This window comes from Crotalus tigris, unplaced genomic scaffold (assembly GCF_016545835.1).
Source record: "Crotalus tigris isolate CLP2741 ecotype Arizona unplaced genomic scaffold, ASM1654583v1 scf7180000017782.1332974, whole genome shotgun sequence".
In the NCBI taxonomy this organism is placed as follows: Eukaryota; Metazoa; Chordata; class Lepidosauria; order Squamata; family Viperidae; genus Crotalus; species Crotalus tigris.
The window spans coordinates 895,271-922,148 of NW_024096632.1; the positions used below are offsets into that span (position 1 = coordinate 895,271).

Sequence of the window (26,878 nt, forward strand, 5' to 3'; positions counted from 1 at the left end):
GACCAGGTAAAGAGCCCTGATGGGACCACGCTCCCCGCCCTGCCTGCCAGTAAGCCACACTGGAGGAACAGATATAACAACAACAACAACAACAACAACAACAACAATAATAATAATAATAATAATAAATCCCCCAGTGAGGCACTACCTTGACGTGGTTGTGGGGCTTGTGTACTCTGAGGAAGATGAGAGCTATGCCAGAGGTTCAACCATACTGGACAGGTCTCATCAGAGGAGTCAGACAAAGAGTGTCTCTCCCATAAAAAATATGGTGAGACGTAAATTGCAGAATGCCATACCGGCTCGGACGTAGCCCGGGTTAACAAGGTCCGCACTAGATATTGGAGTTCCTGGATATCTGGTGAAAAATGGATTACAGGACTCAGGACTGTTGGCTGAGCAACCAGGGCCAGCAGCTGCAGAACTACTGGAAGAAAAGGTGTTTACCCGTCGCAGATACACAGTGATGGAAAACAAAGAAATAATGATCTGTTACTACAGATCAAGTCCAACAAGAAGAGGATATCTAAAACGAATGCACCAGTTCTGGAAAGAACAACATCCAGAATCAGAAATAACAGAACAGAGACTAGCAGATCAACGCCGATTTATAACACGAAATAAAATATTCACAGAAACAGAATTGGACGAACTGCAAAGGTTTACCCAGGGCAAAGAAATCAAAGCCTTACCAGAAGTAATTCAGAATGTAGAGGCAAACCAGGGGGAGTTGGCAGTGAAAGAATCCAGTAGAGATATACAACTGTTCTCATTTGGAAACCAGGCACCTCTTCCTCAGGAAGAACAAAACCCTCTAACTAAAGAAATAAAAGAATTGAAACAAAGAATAACTGAGCATCTAGAACAGCACAAAAACAACAGAATAAGGCTACCTGCATTGAAGCTTGTTCCAAAGAAACAGCTAGCACAAGCATTAAAAGATGCAAATACTGCAATAGCAAGTATAAGCACCAATTCACTGCAAGAAAAAAACCAACTAATGTACAGCACAGCTGCAGTTATAACAGAATACCTGGGATGCAAAATCAACAAAAAAGAAAAACAAACAAACAGTGCACCAGAAAAATGGAAGGTTAGACTAGAAAATAAGATCAGCAAGTTAAGATCACATGCAAGCAAGCTAGAACAGATGAAAGAAAAGAAGCTGAAGAACAAGAAGACCAAAGAATACCTAATCAAGAAATACCACTTAGAAACAAGGAAGATCAAGGAAGCACTGGAAATAATAAAGCAACAAATAACAGCTATAGCCAGGAAAATCAGTAGATATGAAGCTCGAATTGCAAACTATAGGCAGAACCTCCAATTTCAATCCAATCAGAAACGTTTCTACCAATCCATCAATGGAGAAACTGCAAGGAATCAGTCAGTACCTGACAAGGAAGAAACAGTGCAGTTCTGGAAGCAGATATGGGATAACCCAAAGAAATACAACAAGGATGCGGCTTGGTTAAAAGAGGTGGATGCAAATAAAACAGAAGTTGAAATGAAAGAACTAGTAATAACAACAAAAATGGTAGAAAAAAGAGCAAAGAAAATCAAAAATTGGTCAGCACCAGGTGAAGATGAACTGCATGGGTTTTGGTTGAAACATCTAACTGTTATACACCCACTCATTGCCAAACAGTTCAACAATATACTACAAGGAGGAGAAATTGAAAAGTGGCTAACAACTGGGAAAACCTACCTAATAATGAAAAATCCAGCAAAAGGGGCAACACCAGGTAACTACAGGCCAATTACCTGCTTACCAACAACTTTCAAATTACTAACTGGTGTAGTAGCTGATGCAGTGCAACAGCATCTAGTTGAAAACAATCTCTTTCCACCTGAGCAGAAAGGAAACCGCCCCAATAGCAGAGGAACAAAAGATCAACTCCTAATAGACAAAATGATCTTGGAAAACTGCAAGAGAAGGAAGACCAACCTGAATGTAGCATGGATTGACTACAAAAAGGCATTTGACTCTCTGCCACATGATTGGATAATAAAGTGCCTAGAAATAACAGGAGTCAGTAGAAACATCAGAAAATTTGTGCAAAGATCGATGGCACAATGGAAGACACAGTTGCAGATCAATGGTGAGAGGCTGGGAGAGGTTAATATCAAGAGAGGAATATTTCAAGGAGATTCATTATCACCATTACTATTTGTTATTGCACTGTTTCCTCTGTCAACAATACTGAATAACTCAGGACATGGCTATCAAACATCAAAAACATCTGCCAGACTATCCCACCTCCTTTATATGGATGATCTGAAGCTGTATGGAAAAACATCATCTGAAATAGAATCGCTGCTCAACACTGTCCGTATATATAGCCAAGATATTGTAATGGAGTTTGGCTTGGACAAATGTGCCACACTTACTATCAAACAAGGAAAAATAATGAAAACTGAAGGAATCAAGATGCCCCACGAAAATAACATTAAGAGTCTGGATGAGGAAGAGTACTACAAATACTTGGGTATCCTTCAAGCTGACAACATCAAGCACACTGAAGTCAAGAAAAAGATTAGAGGTGAATACATCAAGAGAGTGAAGAAGATCTTAAAGTCCAAACTCAATGTATGAGTTGTATGAGCCGAGGTGGCGCAGCAGTTAGAGTGCAGTACTGCAGGCCACTTTAGCTGACTGTGTTCAGCAAGTCAGCGGTTCAAATCTCAAAGGCTCAAGGTTGACTCAGCCTTCCATCCTTTCCGGATAGGTAAAATGAGGACCCAGAATGTTGGGGGCAATGTAAATATATATATACATTGCTTACTGGTGTACACCGCTTAGAGAGTGCTTGCACTTAAAGCGGTATATAAGTCTCATAAATAAATAAATAAATAAATAAATAAATAAATAAATAAATGGAGGAAATACCATAAAGGCAATCAACACCTGGGCAATCCCAGTCATTAGGTACACAGCTGGAATAGTGGACTGGACTCAAGCAGAACTAAAAGCAATGGATAGGAAGACAGAAAAATAATGACAATGAATCATGCCCTTCATCCACGCAGTGACATTGACAGACTTTATCTACCAAGGCAAATAGGTGGGCGTGGAATGCTACAAGTACATCAGATGGTTGAAGAAGAAAAAATGGCTTTGGAAGAATATCTGAAGAACAATGATGAAGATGCACTGAAATTAGTATATCAGGAAGGCTTACTGACTACTGGAGAGACCAAACTGGCCTACAAGAAAGACCAAATGAAGAACAGAATAGAGGCATGGGAAGACAAAGCACTACATGGCCAATACATTAAAAAAATAGCTGGGAAAGCAGATAATAATAAAACCTGGCAATGGCTAAGAGCAGGAAAATTGAAGAAAGAGACCGAGGGACTAATTCTGGCTGCACAAGACCAAGCCTTAAGGACAAATGCATACAAAGTCAAAATTGAGAAGACAGCAACAGACAGTAAGTGCCGCCTATGCAAAGAAGCTGAAGAAATAGTGGACCACCTGGTAAGCTGTTGCAAGAAGATTGCACAGACTGACTACAAGCAGCGGCATGATAAAGTAGCAACAATGGTGCATTGGAAGATCTGCAAAAAATATCATTTGCCTGTAAGCAAAAACTGGTGGGATCAAAAAATAGAGAAAGTCATAGAAAATGATAAAATTAAACTGCTCTGGGACTTCAGAATTCAAACAGACAAGCACCTGCAACATAACACCCCAGACTTAACAATTGTCGATAAGAAAGACAAAAAAGTCTGTATAGTGGATGTGGCAGTGCCTGGAGACAGCAGAATAGACAAGAAAGAACTGGAGAAGACAACAAAATACAAAGACCTACAAATAGAAATGGAAAGACTGTGGCAAAAGCAAGCAAGGGTAGTACCAACAGTGATAGGCTCCTTCGGTGCAATCCCAAAACAACTGGAACACCACTTGAACACCATTGGCACCATTGACAAATTCGCTATTAGTCAATTGCAAAAGGCGGCCTTACTAGGAACTGCTTCCATCCTGCAACGATATCTGTAATACCATCAAACATCCACATCTGCCTATCCCAGGTCCTAGGTAAGGACTCGATAGGTAGACAAAATGCCAAATCCAGTCTGAACATCTGGTTGACTGTGCGATGATCCATAATAATAATAATAATAATAATGTTGGAAGGGACCTTGGAGGTCATCAAGTCCAACCTCAGGCAGGTAACCCTATACCATTTTAGACAAATGGCTGTCCAGTTTCTTCTTCTTCTTCTTCTTCTTCTTCTTCTTCTTCTTCTTCTTCTTCTTCTTCTTCTTCTTCTTCTTATTCTTCTTCTTCTTCTTATTCTTATTCTTCTTCTTCTTCTTCTTCTTCTTCTTCTTCTTCTTCTTCTTCTTCTTCTTCTTCTTCTTCTTCTTCTTCTTCTTCTTCTTCTTCTTCTTTTTATTTAAAAAGTTTTATTACAAAATAAACCCATTTACTCTCCCCCCACCCCCACCCCCGACTTCCCGGAGCCAAATACAGGGTATTTCAAACATATTAAACGTAATCTAATTAAGTTAACAAATATATTAATCATAAGCTAAACAAGTTTAACAATTTATACAACAATTAAAATCATATTTAAACCTTAACTCCCGCTGTCCAGTTTCTTCTTAAAAACCTCCAGTGTTGGAGCATTCACCTCTTCTGGAGGCAGGTTGTTCCACTGGTTAATTATTCTAACTGTCAGGAAGTTTCTCCTTAGTTCTAGGCTGCTTCTCTCCTTGATTAGTTTCCATCCGTTGCTTCTTGTCCTGCCCTCAGGCGCTTTGGAAAACAGCCTGACTCCCTTTTCTCTGTGGCAGCCCCTGAGATATTGGAACACTGCTCTCATGTCCCCCCTCGTCCTTCTCTTCATTAAGCTAGACATATCCAATTCCAGCAACCTTTCCTTATATGTTTTAACCTCCAGTCCCCTAATCATCTTTGTTGCTCTTCTCTGTACTCTTTCTAAAGTCTCAACACCTTTTTTACATCGTGGTGACCAAAACTGGATGCAGTATTCCAAGTGTGGCCTTACCAAGGCATTGTAAAGTGATATTGATACTTCACGTGATCTTGATTCTATCCCTCTATTAATGCAGCCTAGAACCTTGTTGGCTTTTTGGGCAGCTGCAGCACACTGCTGGCTCATATTTAAGTGATTGTCCAATAGGACTCCAAGATCCCTCTCACAGTTACTACTATTGAGCAAGGTACCACCTATACTGTACCTATGCATTTCTAGCTTCTGAAGCAGACATTCACCAGTACAATTGAATCACTCTTTGAAATGCTGACTGAAATGGGTGCAGATAATTAGTTTTATTTAATTCCTATGGGGCTCTCTACTTTCTCAACCACTCTATCCATGGAGCAGAATGCTTGAACCTGACTTATAATTACAAAGATCTTCCAAATCAAAGGATTTTTGCAGTAACAATCTTATAATTGCCTTCTTAAGCAGATGGCAACTGATACACAGTCAGAGAGGGACTGATCAACTCTCTTGACCAGTGAAAACTTGGCAGATTTAATCATTCAGGAATGGCAATGATTGAGCACTTTCTGAATGAAAAGAGACACTATCTCTATTCATGCATTTCACACTGAATTAATTGGATTATGCCTAATCCATAAACATGCTTCCCCTGTTCTAATGTACATTTTGCAGCAAAGAAGCATTTCTACTTGTGAACATTCATTTTATGATTATGAACACTGATATTTCAAGGAAAGCACCACAAATAGGAATGTAGAAATTATACCAAAATCTGAAAGTTGTGCACAAAGGATGCTGGGACTGAAAAAAATTCCTCGTAACTCTTTTGTATCATCTTGCATCTTCTCAAGTATAATGTTTAAAAAACCATTTTCACTATGCAATTGACTTTTTCTTAAAACCAAAGTTATTACTTTATTCTCCAGTCTTATTGTAATATCAAGATGTTTTTTGTGAGAAATACAAGAGCAACAAGTATTCCTCTCATGTGATATTTCCTTTCTTCTTGCCTGTTAATGCCTGTTTATTGTGAGTAATTAGTTATAATTACTGCCCTAACTTGCATTCCACGCCACCCCAAATCTTTTGATTTATTAATTAAGGTGTTAACGTGTAGTTATTACTGCTTTGGTCAAGAAAATGTTATTAATTCTCTTAATCCACCTTGGATTAGCAATATGCTTGCTACTAACACAGTAACATGAAATTTTGTTTGAGCAAATTTAATTTTAGCTGCTTTGTATCAACCAAAGTCCTATTAACCAAGTTCTAAATATTAACAGTCTTATATCGACTGAAAATGATTTCAAATTTATACTTAGAGGAATATTCAGTATGCACAGAACTACACTGTTGCATATAACAAAGATAAATAAGATAGTTAGGGCAGCATGGAGTGAAACACCTGTTGATTATAGGTACCTATAAAAATAAAATTATATGCATATCTTTGGGCAAGTCTTCAGCATCTCTCTCACATAAGTAAAGCCACTCTCCCAACTGATTTCACTTCAGTATTAAATTCTATTCATTTTAAGCACATTTATTCCAAGCCAGTCCCAATGAACTCAAACAGTATTTTTAGCTAAGTGAAAATAATTCAATAAACATAATGGAAATATAATCATCCTACCATGTTCTGGTCCTTTAAGTGCAAGACGTGTCTGATGATGGGGAAGGATCTCTAGTTTGACACTGTCAGAAGTATTAGCCAAAAATTGTGTTGCTTCAGCCAATGTACAATATTCCATGCTAGTACCATCAATAGACAGAATATGATCACCTATATGTAATGCACCACATCTATGGGAAAAAAAGAAAACATTTCAAAATAGTCCATTATGATTTTGAAGTACACCATTTACAGTTATTTCTTTCAGAATTTTTCTTAATTTGATTAGAAGATTGGTATTGAAGGACTACTTTTATGGAATCCATGCTGATTTTTATTTGGTAAGACTTTTCTTCAATGTGCTCAGAAAAAAATAATTTTGATTACCATTTCTGCCAGTGTGGCTTTGTCTATAATTCCCAGAACTCTCAAGAGTCTCTTTTTTAAAAATGGTGTCATATAGTCACCTCCTAGTTCTTTAGTACTAAGCCTGATTTGAGGCACATTATATATATATATATATATATATATATATATATATATATATATATATATATATATATATATCTCCTTAATGGTTATAAAAATACGAATCCCGGGCATATTTGTTCAACGATGCAATCTTCGATCTCCGGGAAGAGTATACTCCAGTTATTTATTGTTAAAACAACATTTAAAAACAATAAAAACAGTTATATACAAGGTTAAAACAACTTAGCTTTCGCTGGTCCTCTGCCAGTGTCCTCAGAGTGGGGCTTAGGGGGTGGGAAAGTTCTTTTTATCCCCTTGCTGATCCAACTGCCTACTCATTGCCCTCATGACAGGGCCACTCTTCCTGATTGCTTGTAACTGAGAGAGAAGGGCAGGCAGGAATAATAGGCAGGACGGCAGGTTGGGGGGGGAGGGAAGTTTGGGAAGGAAGTTTGGGAAGGAGAATCCAACAGGAACGCATGTTGGTAGGTGGGAACAGTACGTAGGACAGCAGGTGAGGGGAGGAAGAATGCTGGAAGGAACAGCAAACAGAGCAGTGGATTGGAGAGGGGGGAGGAAACAGAGGGGGGACTGGTAGGAAAGGAGAGGGGCAGATAAGAATAATAGGCAGGACGGCAGATTGGGGGGAGGAAAGCTTGGTAAGGAGAGTTTAGTAGGAATGGATGTTGGCATGTGGGAACAGCATGTAGGACAGCAGGTTAGAGGAGGAGGGATGCTAGAAAAGAGAGGATGGACAGGAATGGATGAACAGCAGGCAGGTCAGCAGATTACGAGGGGGACATTGGAGAGGGGAAGATGGACAGTAGTGGAGGAGGGCAAACAGGAACAGCAGGTAGAGCAACGGACTAGGAAGGGAAAGATATTGAGGAAGAGAACATCGATAGGAATGGTTGATGAAAGGCAGGAGCAATGTGTTAATCAACAGGTGGGAGGGTTGAAGGAAGGAGGATTGACAGGAATGGATGGAGTAGGGCAGGACGGGCAGGTTAGAGATAGAGGAGAATTGGAGAAAGAAGGGGCAATGGGAATGAATGATGTAATACAGGCATGGACGGATCGGCGGGTGGGGGGGGAGGTGTTGAGGGAGCAAAAAGGACAGGAATGGATCGGGCAGGACAAGAACAGCAGGGAGATTGGCAGACTGAGGGGGTAGACCAACTACCTGAGAGAGGAAGGTTGATAGGAAGGCAGGATGGGAAACAGGAACAGCAGGGAGACTGACAGAAGAGGAGAGATAATTTGGAGAAGGGAAGAGTGATAGGAGAGGATGATGGTAGGCAGGAAGGGTACACAAGTAAGCAGGTCAGGGAAAGGGAAATATTGGAGAAGGGAAAGATGACAGAAATGGAAAACAGAAGACAAAAAGGGTGTATGAATCGGCAGGTTAGGAGAGGAGGGGAGTTGGAGGAGGAGGATGAGATAGGAACTGGCAATGGAACACAAAAACGGCAGGTAGACCAGCAGCCCAACAGGGAGAATAAAAAGAAGAAATTCCGTGACAGGACTTATGTAGTGCCGAATCGGAGGAGGCACTTTGCATTGGGCAGAGAGGAGGGATTGAGGAGTGTGTTGGTGATAACAGCGCAGGGAGGGGGAGACGGCACAAGGATGACAGAGCAGAAAAATACAATGTTAGAGTGGAAAAAAAGAGGGCGGAACAGTTAAGGCAGTTACAGGCAATCAGGAAGAGTGGCCCTGTCACGAGGGCAATGAGTAGGCAGTTGGATCAGCAAGGGGATAAAAAGAACTTTCCCACCCCCTAAGCCCCACTCTGAGGACGCTGGCAGAGGACCAGTGAAAGCTAAGTTGTTTTAACCTTGTATATAACTGTTTTTATTGTTTTTAAATGTTGTTTTAACAATAAATAACTGGAGTATACTCTTCCCGGAGTATAAAATGCAGGCTCCCAACTGTCTTTTCTTTTTTCAAAGAGTATTTTCTAATTCACCAAAGAATTGCACAGATTGAAAGGAGCACAAATTGAACTCAACTAAGTAGTTGGAATTTTTTGAAGGAAATGTAGCATTAAAGTTTTAGCAGATACTTGGGAAGGAATGACTTTGCTGAGAGAAAGCAACTTCGGATCTGAGGTTTTGAGTTTACAAACATGACCTATCTACAATTTAGTTCTTTCTGATGGTTCTGCCATCCATACTCTGAATATGTGAATTGCTCTTCTGAGTGCCAGGTTATGTTTCCATATGTTTTGTATGCAGATGAATGACATAACAGAGTGCACTACAACATACCTATCTCCTATACTTGCAGATTTTATTTTATCTATAACAATGACTTGCTTGCTGCAACACATTGAGGTAGATAGTGCAACGCCCAGAGCAGAACCAGCGGTTTTGGTAACTTCGACAAGCAGTGGTCCAGAAGCTGTTGTTACTGAATCTGTAAAAGCAAATGCCATAATGGTATAGTTAATTCATCTTGAAGGCCTCCAATAAATAATTTCTGAAATGGATTTTAAAACAACAGGTATATATCCTTCTAACCAAATAACAATTAATAAAATACTTTGGCTTGCTATTTTAAAAATGGCTTTTATAGCAGAAACATAATTTGTGAAATTGGCTCTTCTAGGGTTTGTAATTGAAAATCCAATAACAACTGCCTTGAATACACCTGTCTTGACATAATTCTACCGCATCTTATTTAGCAGGTGGGCTTGCAGTTCTAAATCTGCAAGGTCACAATCAATATATGGCTGTAATATTGCCTGTTTTAATCAGTGCCAATTGTTATCATATTATTAGTGCCAAGTATGTTAATTAGATTAGCATTAGCCCCTCAAAATAGATATGCATACATGGTAACTAAATTGAATCAATACCTCTGAAACTCAGAAAGACATCTGTTTAATATTCTGTGTCTGTGAACTATTTCAAACAATGCATAACACTTGAATTAAAGATCAAAACTACATATTATATGTAGCTTATGCATATAACTCTGGGAAAACAGAAATCATCCAACATGTGTTGTTTTACTGCAATTTTTACATATTTGCACTGATTACATAATATCCTGTTGAAACATCTTCCAGGAAAGACTGAAGAATATATATTACCCCAAACTTCATCTTTCAGATTCCAACCATACTATCACCAAGTCAGTGACTAAATTCTGTGTGGTTGCAATGAAAACAATGGCAAAAAATAAAGCAAACATATCAATATGAACTCATTAATTTTATCTTTCTGATTTTATTTTCTTTAACATGCTGGTCCATGATCATCATAATAAAATATATTTGACTTGTTTTGATATACCATTTACATTTTTAGAAAAGCATGCTAAAAACTGACTATTTTGGGATCAGACATCAGTTGCCAATTGAAAACTGTACTTTCAACTCAAGCAGAATGTCAGAACCCATTTCTATTTCATTTCTATCTATCCCCTCTGATCTAAAAACAAATCTCACCCTTCCCTGGGTTCTGCCATACTCTCAAGGGGGAGGGGGGATGTGCTTGCGGAGTTATTGCTTTCATTTCCTCTATTCGCTACAATGTAACCCTTTACTTCATTTATTGCTTCTGTGTCTGCTGCCCACTACAATGTAAAAATTTGCTTCCTGCACAATATCTCTCTCTGAACTTTCTTCTCCCTAACCTGTCAGCTAGGAAAAAAAAAAAGGGGGGGGGAAGAAATACAACCTCCGGAGCCTGGCTTATCTCTCCATTTCTCAAAAGAAGATGCGAAGAGCCGCTTGAACATCGCACTGCAACCAGAGCTGGATCGATGTTATCTCCCCTTTCCCCACGATGGACTTAACACCTTGGGATTGGCTTGTTTTGAACCGTCCAGATGAACTGTGGGGTGGGGTTTGCTTGGGGACACTTTAAAGTATTGATCTGTAAGGAATCCCTCAGATGCTATCTATTATGCCTGCTATCAACTACTTTTAATAAAAGTTCCTGTTGGAGGAAACCGTCACCAAGAGATCTGCTTTCTTAAGATCTGGGGTTGAAATGGGTCCTTACATTAGACAGGATCTGCAGTAATAGTCAACCCGGAAGGAAGACCCTTACTAGGGGACTTTGCAAAAACTACAATGTCGGACGACAGGTCAGGGAAGGAATAACCCACCGTGAAAGGAGAGCCCTCCCTCCAGCAAGGATCCTACCGGTTGTCGGGATCCGAGACGTCATACTCCTAAGAAGAAGAAGTGGTGGAAATGCACAACTACAAACCTCGATGGTTGATGGGCATTGGCAGTGGGGAAAAGTATTGAGGAAAGTGACCCTGTGATGACCCAGGGCCCCAAATGGAGGCAAAGCAATTAGCTGGTCAGAATAATTGTCTTTGTAAGCACTGCCAACATTCACCCAACAGCCCCTACAGATGCTGGCACAAGCTCAATTAAGTAGTCAATGGAGTTAAGAATGGACGCTTAAAGTCTCAAATTTAGCAGAAATGGCTAAGATTTCTGCTTATTTGAAGGATCATTCACAAGAAAGATACATTTTGGTTTGGAGAAGATGGATAGATTATATTCAGAATAAATATGGGACTAAAAAGTTCCATTTACTTTATGAGTAAATTTTAGAGTATTATTATTATTAATAGTTTACTATAGTGGAATTTTTATTAGTTTTATTATTATTTTTAGTATTAATATTGTTTAACAATTTGGATATTGTATTGTTCAAGAATTAGGATATTAACATGTTTATATTATTATGTTTATTTTTAATTTGTTTATTTTTATGTTAAAGGGGAGTTAAAGTGCATTATGGACTTGCTTATTTACATAGTTGGTTAATGTTAGTTAGAATATGATTATTATATTTGTTACCCTGTACTCAGCTCTGGGAAGTGGGGGAGGGAGGGGGGTTTAGGGTGGGTGGGTTTTGGAGTGTATATTGTAACTTTTATAAAACTTTTCAATAAAAACAAAACAAAAAAAAGTCAACAGAGTTAAACAGTTCTTTAAAGTAAAACAGATAACAAACAAAGTATGATCTTTTCAACACCCAGCTTGCCTGTAACCTGCAAACTGCAAAACTGAAGACAGCAAGGAAAACTCAGCAGGAAACAAACTTGATCCAAAATACAAAGAGTCCAGGTACAAGAGCTCACATCACAAGAGTTCAAATGCCCCACCCCACAGCATCTCCTTAAATACCTATTCCCCAGATGTGCCTTGTCAAGTGGGGCATGATGCTGTCCTCCCAAGCAAGTGAGCCTGCCTCCGTTGTTCCCTCCTCCTCTCTGCTCTCCTTGCTCTGGGATCTGGTGGGGAGGGGCCTTGCTCCTCACCTGAGCTTTACCTTCCCTGTTCCAAACTTGAAGGTCTCTGGCCTGCCTCAGCCTGTTCCTCCCCACAGTCCTCTGAAGCCACAGACACCCCCTCCTGGGCCTCAACAGGGAACTCCATGTTGTCCTCAGAGTCAGGCTCGGATGGAGGCATGACACTATCCCCCCCACAGGACCCCCTCCCCCAGGACCATGCAGACTAGGACGGTGAGGGAACCGGGTATGAAAGTCGTGAACCAGACGAGGGGCGTGAATATCGGTGGTATCGATCCACATAAAGTCCTCAGGTCCATAGCCTTTCCATGCCACAAGATACTGAAACTGGCCCCGCAACCGACGGGAATCCCGAATACTGTCCACTTCATACTCCATATCTCCATGGGGGGTGGCCGGACCTGGCGGTGGTGGAGCTGGCCGATGTGGATTGTCGGCTGTGACTGGAACCAGGAAAGACCTATGGAAAACCAGGTGAATCCACATGGTCCGGGGCAATGACAAGCGAAACACTACCGGATTGATCACTGCTTCGACTGGAAATGGACCCAAGTAATAGTGATCAAGTTTTTTCAATAGCCGTGCTGTAGGCAGGTGCCGCGTGGAAAGCCAAACCTGATCACCCACAGATAATGGAGGGACATCTCGACAATGACGGTCGGTGAATCGTTTGTAGTCCTCCTTGGATTTCTCCAGCTGGTGCCAAACTACTTGATGCACCACCTTCAGCTCCTGGAGGAACTTGTCCACGGCCGGAACTGGGGAGTCCGATGGACCCAACGGAAAGAGCCATGGGTGAAAACTGTAACTGGCAAAGAACAGTGACACATGGGTAGATGCATGCTGGACATTGTTATAGGCGAACTCCGCCACAGCCAGCAGCTCTGCCCAATTGTCCTGTTGGGTGTTGCTGAAACAGCGGAGGTACTGTTCCAAGATTGCATTCACCCTCTCTGTGCCCCCGTTGGTTTCGGGGTGATGGGCGGAGGACAGACACACCTGTACCTGCAGCTCTGTGAGTAGGGTCTGCCAGAAGCATGCCATAAATTGCACCCCCTGATCTGACACGACTCGGTCCAGTAACCCATGCAGCCAAAATACATGGGTGATAAACAACTGGGCTGTCATCCGTGCTGTAGGGAAACCCACACACAGGATAAAATGAGCCATTTTGGTGAGCATGTCCACCACTACCAAGACGGTTGTGGCACCCTTGGAAGGGAGCAACTCAGTAATGAAGTCCAATGAGACCGCCCCCCAGGCGTGGGTAGAGGCTGCAAGAGACCAGGGGGCACACCAGTAGCATACTTGGCCTGTCGACAAATGCTGCATGATGCCACATAACTAGACACATCATGCCGGAGCCGCAGCAACTAAAACATTCTGGAGACAAGGTGCAGTGTTTTGAAGACCGTGAAGTGACCCGCTGATGGAGTATCATGGCATTGTTTCAGAATGATGCCACGGAGGGGTCCCCCAAGAACATAGATGCAGTCCCGGAAACGCAACAGGTCATCCGTGTACATTCAAGGGGTCTTATCTCTCTAATCGCGAGCGAAATCATGATGTCAAGCTGCCATGAACGGATCCTGCCACTGCGCGTCACGAATTCTGCCCCGTAGGTCCATGGGCTCCTCTGTGACCGCCAACTGTTCCAAGGGGATAACCATTCTGGGCATGACCTTGTCCTCCTTTCAGGTGAATTCGGGCTTCTGAGACAGCGCGTCCACAGGCTGGTTCCGCCTGCTAGGGACATAGGTCACCCAAAAGTCAAACCTCGCAAAAAACAGTGACCATCGCACCTGTCGCTGATTTAGCGCTCTGGCAGTCCGTAGGTGCTCTCGGTTCCGATGGTCTGTTCAAACCTTGACTTGGTGACGGGCCTCCTCTAAGTGGTGCCGCCATGTCTCAAAAGCGACTTTGACCACCAACAATTCCTTGTCCCAGATCATGTAATTCTGTTTAGGGGCTGACAGCTTCTGTGAATAATAGGCACATGGGAACAAGGTACCTGGGGAGCATAGGCTTGCAGAAGCACCGCCCCGATGGCCACATGCGATGCATCCGTCTCCACCACGAATGGCCTTAAGGGATCAGGATGTTTGAGGATAGGCTCGGAGGCAAACGCAGCCTTAAGGACATCCAAGGCCCCCTGCTCCTCCGCGCCCCAGAACTTCACCCCTTTCCTTAACAGATTGGAAAGGGGAGCGGTCAGGGTCGCAAAACAAGGAATGAACGTGTGGTAATAATTCACAAACCCCAACAGACGCTGCACATCCTTAACTCTCCGCAGAGGCTTCCATTCCTGCAGCAACTTTACTTTCTCCGGATCCATCTCTACACTCTTGGGCGAGATGCAATGGCCCAGAAAGTCGATCGTGGTTTGCGCAAACTGGCACTTCTCACACTTGGCAAAGAGATGGTTATCCCGCAATCATTGCAACACAAGCCGAACATGGTTCCAATGCTCTTGTGGGGAGGACGAGTAAATCAGGATGTCGTCAAGATAGATGACCACAAACTTAGCCAACAGGTCCCTGAACACATTGTGCATAAAGTGCATGAACACTCCCGGCACGTTGGTTAGGCCAAAGAGCATAACCATGTACTCAAAATGTCCATAACGCGTCCGGAAGGCCATCTTCCACTCATCTCCCGCTCGAACTCGGACTAAGTTATAAGCTCCCCATAAGTCCAAGTTAGTAAATATTTTGGCCTGGCAGAGCCTCTCGATGAGTTCAGGAATAAACGGGAGTGGGTACCGATTACGGATCGTGATGGCATTCAGTTTCCGGTAATCAAAGCACAGTCTAGGCTCCCCTGACTTCTTCACAAAGAGAACTGGCGCAGCCAACAGGGAAGTGGAAGGCCGTAGAAACCCCTTCTGGAGATTCTTGTCAATGAAGTCCCTCAAAGTTGCCAACTCCAGTTCCGACAGAGAGTAAATCCAGCCAACCAGCAATTTGGCATCGGGCACTAAATCAACTGGGCAGTAATAAGACCGATGCGGGGGCAACTGATCTGCCTCTTTTTTCCCAAAGACATCGGCATAATCCCCCAACTCTGCCGGTAGGTCCAGGTTCAAAAGGGTAGCCACCTTCCCTGCGCAGACATGCAGGTGATGGGTGGCACACACTTCTTGCCGGGGAACCGCATTGTCCCAGACGACCAAATAATCTGCGGATCATGAACCCTCAACCATTCCAAACCCAGCACCACAGGAAAGTGAGAAACAGTAGCCACATAGAACAGGCTTCTTCCATATGCGGCCCAATATGCATGTGAAGGGGTCTGGTTGTAGCAACCATTGGGCCGGAACGAAGGGGCTGCCCATCAATTGTCTCCATCAAGACTGGCAGTGACAACTGCTGCTGGGGAATGGACCGCTGCGCGACAAAATCCGAGTCCATGAAATTAGCAGTAGCCCTGGAGTCCACCAAGGCCTGGACCTCCACCATTCCCTGACCAGGCAAGAACACAGTCGCTGGTAACACAAGGTGTTTAACAAGAGTCTGCTGAGGTGGAGGTACTGGACCTGTGTTCAAGCGAGCCTGGCCTACGGAGTTCTCTAGGCTGGGCTCGGCCCATTTCCCATCGCCACTTTGGGTGCCTTCACCAGACACTTGGCTGCCATATGGCCTGGACTGCCACAATACAGGCAAAGGCCTTCACAGCGGCGGTGATCTTTTTCAGCTTGGGTCAGATGGGGTTGTGCAGCCCCCAACTCCTTTGGCTCCTCTGGAGGTGGTGCCAACAGTGCCACTGTCTTAACAGGTGCGGGCAAGGCCTCCGTCCGTCATTGCGCCCGTCGCTGCTGGACTCTTGCATCGATACGGAGACACAGATGCATGAGCTCCTGCAAGGAGCGAGGGCATTCAGTGCATGCCAGCTCATCCAGGAGTTCAGACGCAAGTCCCTCCTGAAACTGATCCATAAGCACCGCCTCGTTCCACTGCAGCTCCTAACAAACCAACTGAAATGTAGCAGTGTAGTCTGTCAGCGAATCACGCCCCTGTCACAACTCTCTCACCTGACGGTTTGCAGTCTGGGCCATAATTGGGTCCTCAAATATGGCCTTGAGTTGCCGGCAAAACTCTGCATAATTGTCCAGCAGCTGATTGGGCTGGATCAGCAGGGGTGTTGCCCAACATGCTGCCGTTCCTGTCAACAGGCTTAGCACAAACCCCACCTTATCCCGGTCAGTGGGGAAATCCTCCAGCTGAAGGCTCATACATAACTGGCATTGCCCCAAGAATGATGGGAATCGTGCCTGTGAGCCATCAAACTTGTCTGGCACTGGAACAGGGTTTCTGCAGTGTGGCCAAGCTGCTTACATCTCTGCCATCTGTGCAGTCAGCAGGGCCACCTGCTGTTCTAGCTGATCATTTTCCGCACGGAACTGATCCATGGTTGCCCTACTTGGTCTGGAGGAGCTATTGGGAGTGGGCCGGGAACAAAATGTGATGACCCAGGGCCCCAAACGGAGGCAAAGCAATTAGCTGGTCAGAATAATTGTCTTTGTAAGCACTGCTAATGTTCACCCAACAGCCCCCACAAATGCTGGCACAAGTTCAATAAAACAGTCAACAGAGTTAAACAGTTCTTTAAAGTAAAACAGTTAACAAACAAAGTATGATCTTTTCAATGCCCAGCTTGCCTGTAACCTGCAAAACTGAAGACAGCAAGGATAACTCAGCAGGAAACAAACTGTCCAGGTACAGGTACAAAGAGTCCGGGTACAAGAGCTCACATCACAAGAGTTCACGTTTGTTCCCGGCAAATGCCCCACCCCACAGTGTCTCCTTAAATACCTATTCCCCAGGTGTGCCTTGTGCAGTGGGGCATGACACTCTCCTCCCAAGCAAGTGAGCCTGCCTCCATTGTTCCCTCCTCCTCTCTGCTTTCCTTGCTCTGGGATATGGTGGAAAGGGGCCTTGCTCCTTGCCTGAGCTCTGCCTTCCATGTTCCAAACTTGAAGGGCCCTGGCCTGCTTCAGCCTGTTCCTCCCGACAGTCCTCTGAAGCCATAGGCACCCCCTCCTCGGCCTCAACAGGCAACACCATGTCGTCCTCAGAGTCAGGCTCGGATGGAGGCATGAGAAACCCTGAGGCAGACCAACCACCAACCTGGATGGAAGCAAGAGATGGAGAAATCCCTGCACCTTATCGAAGAGGAAGGAGATTGTGTGCAACAGTTGAACTGGATCCTAGAGAAAGCTATTAACCTGATGAAAAGAACCCTTGGCTCTCTCGTGGAGGAGAACCCTGAATCCCAGGGCCACACCAACACCTTGGGGTACAACCGGAGAGACACTGAGGGGGAATCGGAAACTGCAGCCCCGGGGATGTCAACGGACACAGGAGCTATGGTTTCGGCAGCCCCCACTCCCCGCTGACCTGCAGTAGCGATCAGGATGGGGGTCAACACCGTCAGTGTCGAAGGCACCGATCCATCCAAAGATGCCTGCCACTGAACACAAAATTCATGGGGGAGTCACAACGCTTGGGGTTCTTCCTAACCCAAGTTCTTAGCTACATGGAAGAATATGGGCAAGACATCCCCAGCGACAAAGCCTGTATCTGTATTGTGCAATCTGCTTTGGATGGGGTGGCCGCCGACTGGATGGTGAACCTGCATGATTCCAACGCTCCAGAGCTCTATGACTTCAATCACTTCATGTCCTCCCTGAGGAGGCAATTCGAGGACCCCCTGGCTGATCGAAAAGCCTGCGAGAGAATCAAAACGGTGAGGCAGGGCAGACACCCGGTAGCTGAGTATACACAAGAATTCTGGGCCATCACCAACAAGCTAAACTGGCCAGAAGACATCCTCCTTAGCCATTTCAAAGATGGCCTAAACTACAAGATGTATGATGTCTGCCTGCCTTATGGGGACATATGCTGACTCGACAAATGGTATGTCCTGGGTGGAGGAAACAGAGATCAACCTACTGAAGAGGCACCGCTGAGGAAAACCATGGGGCCACTCACCTCCTGAGCCAATGCATGAGCCAGCGAAACCACGGGCTATGGCCAAGAAGTCATGGGCTGTTTCAAATGCAGGAGAGAGAGGCATTGCATTGTAGAATGCCGCTCGAAAGCCACTCAATGCAACCCAGACCGATCACCGGCCAGGAAATGGGGGAAGTCCCCAGCTAAGCCACGAGAACCTGCCATGAGGGCGACAGAGGCTGTAGAGTCCCCACCCTCTGCTAAGCATGGGGAAGGAACTCCGGCCTACAACACAGGGGCAGCGGATACCTCAGATGACAGCTCGGAGGATGAACCCCTGGTAAGTGGACCAATCACACCCATCCTCAAGACAGTGACTATATTAGCCCCCTCCATGCCCGAAGCTGTCAAAGTGAAAGCCTTAATAGACTCTGGCCACACCCACTGCCTCATTAGCCCGATGCTAGTGGGGAACTTGGGCATCCTGGTGAGGAGATGAAACAACCGATCTCGTTCGGCCAGTTAGATGGGTCCATAGCAGGGGGGGTGCCAGCTACCTTAGCTATTTTACCAATCCACCTATCCCTGGGGAACCACAAGGAAGACATAATGTTTGTAGTGACCCCCAGGCATGGAATGCCCAGTGATCCTAGGGCTGGAGTGGCTAAAGAAATGGAACCCCTAGATAAATTGGAGAACAACAGAACTCAATTTCCTGAAGGGGGATTGTGCGAACTGAACACCCCAAAGAGCCCTATGAAGCCCAGGAGCGGAGAAAGAGTTGGTGGGAGAGGAAAAGGGTTTACTCGAAATACTGGAGGAATACTGAGACCTTGCTGAAGTCTTCAGTGAGGAATGGTTGGATGAGCTCCCCCCTCACCAACCCACGGATTGTGCCATAGAATTCAAACCAGGGGCAAAACTCCTGAAGCCCAGACTATACTCCATGAGCTCTAAAGAGAAGGAAATGGAAAAGTTCATAAATAAAAACCTAGAAAGGGGATTTATCAAACCTGCCAAGCCTAAAGTAGCTGCCCCGGTCCTCTTTAGAGAGAAGAAAGACGGTACTTTGTGCTTGTGCTTGGATTACCACGCCCTGAATGCAATCAGTGAAAGTAACCTATACCCCCTACCCCTCATGAAGGACATGTTATCTCACCTGTCAAAAGGAAGAATTTTCACTAAACTAGACCTAAGGGAAGCGTATTACCGCATTAAGATTAAGGAAGGGGATGAATGGAAAACTGCATTTAATTGCCCAATCGGATGCTACCAATTCAAAGTTTTGCCGTTGGATTACAAGGGCCCCCCACAATATTTATGCAATTAATCAATGAAGTACTAAGGGAGCACCTATTTAAGGGGGTCCTGGTTTATTTAGATGACATCCTTATCTTCACCGAATCCAAAGAAGAGCATGTCAACCTAGTCAGAGCGGTTTTAAAGAAACTGTGAGCTACCCACCTATATGCCAAACTATCAAAATGTGAATTCCACTAGGAAAGAATAGACTACTTGGGTTATTGCATCTCCCCACAGAGCATTGCCCCTCACGAACCTACTAAAAATGAAGGGAGAATCCTCAGTGAAACCCAGCCAGCCACTGAAATGGACAATGGAATGCCAAGCAGTGTTCAAGAGGCTAAAGAGACTCTTTTCCACCGAACCCATACTGAGGCACCCAGATCCGGATAAACCCTTTGTTATACAGGCAGACACAAGTGATGTGGCGGTGAGTGCTGTACTATTACAAGAAAATGATGAAGGGTATTGTAACCGTGCATGTACATATCCAGGAAACTCACTGAGATGGAACAGCACTGGGCCATGTGGGAAAAGGAGGGGTATGCTGTGAGATAGTTGCTACTTACATGGCACCATTTCCTTGAAGGGAATAAAATCCCTTTTCAGGTCTGGACTGACCACAAAAACTTGGAAGCATTAAAAACACCCAGAAAGCTCACTCCCAAATAAGCCAGCTGGTCCCAGCATTTTTAGCAATTCCGTTTTACACTCAAACACTTGCTGGGTAGAAAGAACTTCCTGGAAGATGCACTGTCTCGCATGTCCCAATATAACAGCACGCGAGCCACCGGTTCTAAACCACTCATGCTTGAATCACAACTGGCAGCACTAGTAACCACCAGGGCCCAAGCTAAAATGAAGCCGCAGCTGGGTAGCCAAACCGGAATCGAATTCCAGAAAACTTTAGAAACAGATGAATGGTTCCAGAAAAATAGACATGTGTGTACAATCAAGGACGGACTGCCATGGGTGGGGGAGAAGTTATATATACCAGCCACCCAGAGGGTCATTTTCATGCAGCTATGCCATGATACAAAATCAACAGGGCATTTTGGATTTGTAAAAACATTACATTTAATTAAAAGGCAATTTTGGTGGCCGTCCATGAAAAAGGACATAGAAGTTTATGTGGCCAGCTGCCCAACTTGCACAGCTGCTAAGAGGTTGCAAGGTAAATCACCCGGACTGTTACAACCAGCCCCTCAGCCCCCTGGAAAGAAATATCCATGGATTTTATAGTGGAATTACCAGAAAGCAATGGAAACACTGTCATCTGGGTTACAGACCTGTTTTCCAAACAACTACTTTTAATAAAAGTTCCTGTTGGAGAAAACCATCTCCAAGAGTTCTGTTTTCTTAAAATGTGGGATTGAGGTGGGTCCTTGCATAGAAAATGTCTTAGAATATTCCTCTTCAAAAATCACAAAACAACATACAAAATATTACCTCTCTATAATGCAGAACTCTGGCTGATTTTTTCTCCCTCTGACTTTATTTACCATCTAGCTATGAATGGGCACATTCTGCGGCCAGAATCTTACTTATTTAAAATGTCCTTTTGGGCTTCCAGTGGCTGCGCCGTGACGATGGCGGCTTTCTGACAGCCGTCCGTCACAGGAAAGCATAAAAGCCGGCAAAACAGTGCTGATCAGTTGTTTTGTGGCTTGAAACCTTCTTCCCAGGAGAAGGGAGGAAGGTGAGCCTTCTCCTGGATAGAAGTAGAGCCTCACTAATCTCTCAGAGATTTTTTCCTGGGAGACAAAGAGTGAGAGCTCCTTCAGAGTCTGGGTGTGCTCCGCTTCCCTGGACGCCTTTGTTCTCTGGCGGGAGAATGAAGCTAGACGCTGCCTCCACTGCTGCTGCTTAACTGGAAACTGTAAGTTAATTTAAAAGCAGACAGAGTGGTCAGGAAGACAAGAATTGGATGATTTTATTTTAAACTTAACTCAGTGAGAATTAACATCTTCTCCTGTTATTACTTTAATTGGAGTGAAGAAATATGGCAGAGGAATCCTGCTTCTTTGTTACTTTCTTTGTCTGAGAACTTTCACTTTCTACTTTCCATTCACTATTTTTAACTGGCAACAAAGTTTCAACAACATAATAGACTTGGTTTATTTAAAGAAAATTCTTCCTTTTAAAGGGGAAATTGCTTTTTCTTCTCCTTTATTCCTATTTTATTATTTTTTTTAAAAAAAATTCTTAAATTTTTTTTTTCTCTGTTTTAAAAAATGGCTTCAAAACGTCCTGGACCTTTTTCTCTTCCTAAAACTTCAATCTCCTCTCCAGTAACTCAGACTGTACAACAACCTAAACCTAAATCTTCCCCACCTTCTCCTCCACCTCAGGCGGAGGAGACTGTACAAAAACCAGCAGAGCTCCTGGCTCAAAAAAAAAATAATCAGCTGAGGGAAGATATTGTGCTTGCACTCCAGAGGCTTGCTGGTCTTGTAGAAAAGATTGACAACCGTGTGGATGAGGTGGTTGGTAATGTGGAAATATTACAAGATAGAGTTGAAAAAATACAAGATAATGTGGATGTTGCACAGAATGAAATTATAATGTCACAATATAGAGAAATGGAGTATGCTTTGAGAATAAGAGGCCTGAAGGAATATGTTCAGGAGAATTTGAAAGAAGAAATTGCAGCAGAACTGGCTTCTATTTTGGAATGTGATCCTGAAGGAATGTTGAGAGATATAGAAAAGATCTTCAAAGTAAATGCGTGGGTTGCAAAACAGATAAAATTACCAAGAGATGTGGTGGTTTATTTTGCCAGAAAATCACTTTGTAATGAAATTATACAGGCTTTCTATAAGCAAAGATTTCAGATTGTAGCTCAGGATGTGATAGTTTTAAAGGAGATACCTTCCAAAATTCTTAGAAAAAGAAAAGATTTTGCTTTTTTGGCTGAAGAACTTAAGAAACGACAAATTCAATTTAGATGGGATATACCTGTGGGGATAGTGGTGACCTATGTTGGCACACAATATCGTCTTAATACAATTTCAAAAGCAAGAGATTTTTATGTCACTGTTTTAAAAGGAGATCTACCACCATCTCCAAGATCAAAAAAGGATGAGAGCAAGGCAGAAGCACAGTTGGCTGTAGGTTCAATACCATTTTTGGGAGAAGAATTATTGGTTGAATCTATGCAACAGAGTTAACGGAAGACCCAAGGGAACAAAGAATTACACGTGCTGTCACAGTCTACTTTGGAGCCAGTGGGAGGAGCAGGGCCAAAGAGGTCATCGACTGCAAATTTAGAGGTTTTGTTCCAAAGGCTTCAACCTGCCAAGAATGGCAAAGCTTCTAACCTGGAATGTTAACGGTCTCAATTCACCACAGAAAAGAAAGTCTTTCATTATTTGAAACAACACAGAAATGATATTATTTGTTTACAAGAGACTCATATTATTTCTAAAGATCAAAAATATTTGTTTAGCCCCTGGCTGGGGGTACATTTTATAGCTCCTGCTTTGCAGAAAAAAGGAGGTGTAGTTATTTATGTCAGAACGGAGCTTTTACCAAAACTAATTGATTTTGATCCACAAGGAAGACATGTCATTATTGATTTATTAAAAAATGATAAGAGAACTCTTCTTGTTGGATTATATGCTCCCAATCAACAACAAAAATATTTTTATAAGATGATTCACCAGAAATTAATTTCTTTGGATTACAAGTCAGTTATTATGATGGGAGATTGGAATGGTGTTCTAGATTCAAGCAAAGATAAGAAGGGTTCTTCTAAAGTCTCTAATCATGCAAGACTTCATAAAGCTTTTTTTGATTTAAAGGATGATTTGGAACTTAGAGACATTTGGAGAGAACGGAACATTGAGGAAAAAGATTTTACCTTTTTCTCAGATAGGCACCAATCTTATTCTAGAATTGACTTCTTTTTAGTTACTAATGATTTCTTTTCTAGGGTGAAGGATACCAAGATATTTCCTAGAATAATTTCAGATCATAGTCCTGTATGGTTGGAAATTTCGCTGGAAGAAGGGACTAGAAAGTCTTGGAGGTTGAACAAGAATTTATTTAGATATGAAGAGAATATACAGAGATGTAGAAGTTATTTAAAGGAATTTTTTGCTTGGAACATGAATAAGGGTACCTCGATGCCAATGGTATGGGATTCTAGTAAAGCATATATGAGAGGGATTTTGATTTCTATGAATAATGCTCATAGATGTAAGCAGACTCAGAAATGTAAAGAGTTGGAAGATGAGATTAAATGTAAGGAAAAGATTTTAATATCAAACCCAATGGATAATAACTTAAAGGCTTCTATAACCCTGCTTAAGGAGCAATTTAATATGTTAATAGCCGATCAGATGGCAACTAATTTGAGGTATATGAAACACAATACATTTTGTAATGCAAATAAACCTGGTAGATGGTTGGCTTATCAATTACGTAAGAAACAGAAATCGAGGACTATAGATAAAATAATTTATAAAGGTAAAGAAGTGTATCAACAAAACTTGATTAAAAAGTCTTCTTTAGATTTTTATTCAAAGTTATATGCTAGTGAAACTATACAAATTTTGGACATAGAAAAATATTTACAGGAAGCACATTTTCCTAGACTTACGATTGACCAACATGATGGGATTAATGGTTTAATTACTTCTGAAGAGATTATTTCTGCAATTAAACAATTGAAGGTTGGCAAGACTCCAGATACTGATGGACTAACAGCAATTTATTATAAGATGCTATCTGAAGAAATGATAGAACCATTAAAGGAACTTTTTAATGATATTTTGTCGGGAGCAGATGAAGGGAAAAGATATTATAGTTGAGGCAACAGGTTATGAAGTAGTTAATAAGGTTAAGTATTTAGGAATATATATTACAACATCTAATGGAAAATTGTATAAGAATAATTATGAACACTTATGGGTAAAAGTACAAAAAGATTTAAATGATTGGCAAAAATTACAACTATCCTTACTGGGGAGAATTTCAGTAGTAAAGATGAATGTTCTACCAAAGTTTCTTTTTTTGTTTCAGATGATACCTATTTTAAAAAAGGATGCTAATTTGGATGAGTGGCAGAAGGGTATCAATAAATTCATCTGGGGTGGGAAGAAATCAAGGGTAAAGTTTAAGATTTTACAAGATACTCGAGAAAGAGGTGGACTTAAAGCACCTAATTTGAAATTATATTATGATGCGGCCACTTTAACTTTAGTAAGTGACTGGCTTAATTTAACAAATAAAAATATTCTTGCTCTTGAAGGTTGGGATTTATTATATGGTTGGCATGCATATTTAATTTTTGATAAGAAAGTAGATCGGGTTTTTAAGTCACACATTTTAAGAAATGCTTTACTTCATGTTTGGAAGAAGTATTATTATAAGTTAAATTATAAAATATCTATTTGGGGGATTCCTGGACAAGCAATTCAGGGGGTTTCTAAGGGGTGAATTTTGATGATATTTCGTATAAAGAATTACTTATTTGGTCGGGTACTGATTGGCAACTAAAGTCTTCAGATGTGTTAAGGCAAGAAAATATTTTACAATCATGGTTTCAATCTTTGCAAATAGTGGAGAGGTGGATCTTAGATAAGAAAGTGGGAATTACTTTAGCAGATGAAAATTTGGTAATTCAGATTAAAGATCAGAAATATGCTCATATTAAAAGAATTTACAATGAGTTAATAAAATTGGATTCGAAAACAGAGTTAGTAAAAGATTGTATGATTAAATGGGCCCAGAACATTCAGGAACCGATTTCATTGGATTTATGGGAGGTAATTTGGATTAGAAATGTTAAATTTATGCAGGCTCAAAATTTGAGGGAAAATTTTTATAAAATGTTTTATAGATGGCATCTGGATCCTAAAAAGTTGTCTTGTATGTACCCGAACCTGCAACCTAAATGTTGGAGATGTGGTTGCCTGGATGCAACCTATTTTCATGTTTGGTGGACTTGTAAAAATATTAAAGCCTTTTGGATTATGATTTGGTGGAACATTCAAAAGGTTTTTAAAAGGAAGATTAAGTTTACTCCCCAGTTATTTCTTTTGGGTATTTTTGTGGATTTTGATGCTAAAGAAACTATTTTAATGTTGAATTTAATAACAGCAGCAAGATTATTGGTGGGTCAATATTGGAAGAAAGACTCTCTGCCTTCTTTAGAAGAATGGGTATTTAAGGTTTCTAATTTAGCAGAAATGGCTAAAATTTCTGCTTATTTAAAGGACCATTCACAAGAGAGATATGTTAGTGTATGGAGAAGATGGATAGAATATGTTCAGAAGAAATATGGAACTACAAAGTTTCATTTATTATATGAGTAATAGATTTGTTTATAAAATTATGATGTTAAAGTTTGAAGAGAGTTAAGGGTTAGTATGATTTTGGTTATTGTATAATTAATAAACTTAAATAGATTATGTTTAATATGTTTGTATAACCCTGTACTTGGCTCTGAGAAGTCGGGGGGGAGGGGGATGGGGGGAGGGGGGTGGGGGACGGGGGGAGGGGGGTGGGGGAGGATGGGTTGAAGGTTAAATAGCTCAGATAAGTAAAAATAGTTTTATTGTATATAATATTGATGTTTTAATTTGGAGAGAGGAATTGCTCGGGCATTTCCCCTGGACTGCATCCGGAGTGAGAAGATAGGAGGAAGGGGAGAAGTAAGTAGGAAGGTTGAGGAGAAGGAGGAGAGGGGGAGAGTGAGGAAGAAGAGGGAAAGAAGGAAGTAAGAGAAGAGGTTAGAGGGTGGATGCGGTTTGGGGGGAAATGGGTGAGCAATACCGAAAGTTGTATGTATAAATTTATTTTACTCTTTATCTGAAGTATTTTTTATGAATGTAAAATTGATGTAGTGTAAAATTGAAAATAAAAAAAAATGCCCTTTTAGAGGAGAGGGGAGATAGTCAAAGGAAACATGGCTGTAATAAATTAAGTCACTAGAAAAAGTTGGCTACAATTTTTGGCCCCCAGTTTTTCTTTTTAGAGAGTTGGATTTATGATCTTTGAGTTTGCTAGATGAAGTCTTACTATCCTGATATGGATTTGGGCATTTTTCTTATGATAAAAATGGTTACTTCTAGTTACTTCTAGATGAAAAAATAGAGGCATAATTCAATTTTAGCTTAGCAGAATGTAAATGCAGACTACCAAAACATTAAGAAAAAACAGTTGTGGCAATAGATAATAAATAAATACAAAGCCAAGACAGATTAGTTTTTCATGTACAAGTAAAAACATTATTGTAAACATGAATAATAAATATATAAATTACTCATGCA

At 42.0% G+C, this 26,878-nt stretch overlaps 1 protein-coding gene across 9 annotated transcripts in view; it reads right to left on the bottom strand.

Annotated features, from left to right (window-relative positions):
* The window catches only part of GRIP1 (glutamate receptor interacting protein 1), a 562,796-nt gene that overhangs the window by 138,397 nt on the left and 397,521 nt on the right, over window positions 1-26,878 (bottom strand). For all 9 annotated transcript variants that reach the window (XM_039342266.1, XM_039342264.1, XM_039342261.1 and 6 more), the window contains 2 exons: window positions 9,336-9,483; window positions 6,616-6,785 (listed from right to left, as the gene is read on the bottom strand). In XM_039342266.1, coding sequence (XP_039198200.1) covers window positions 6,616-6,785; window positions 9,336-9,483 — 318 coding nt within the window. The remainder of the gene's footprint in view (window positions 1-6,615; window positions 6,786-9,335; window positions 9,484-26,878) is intronic.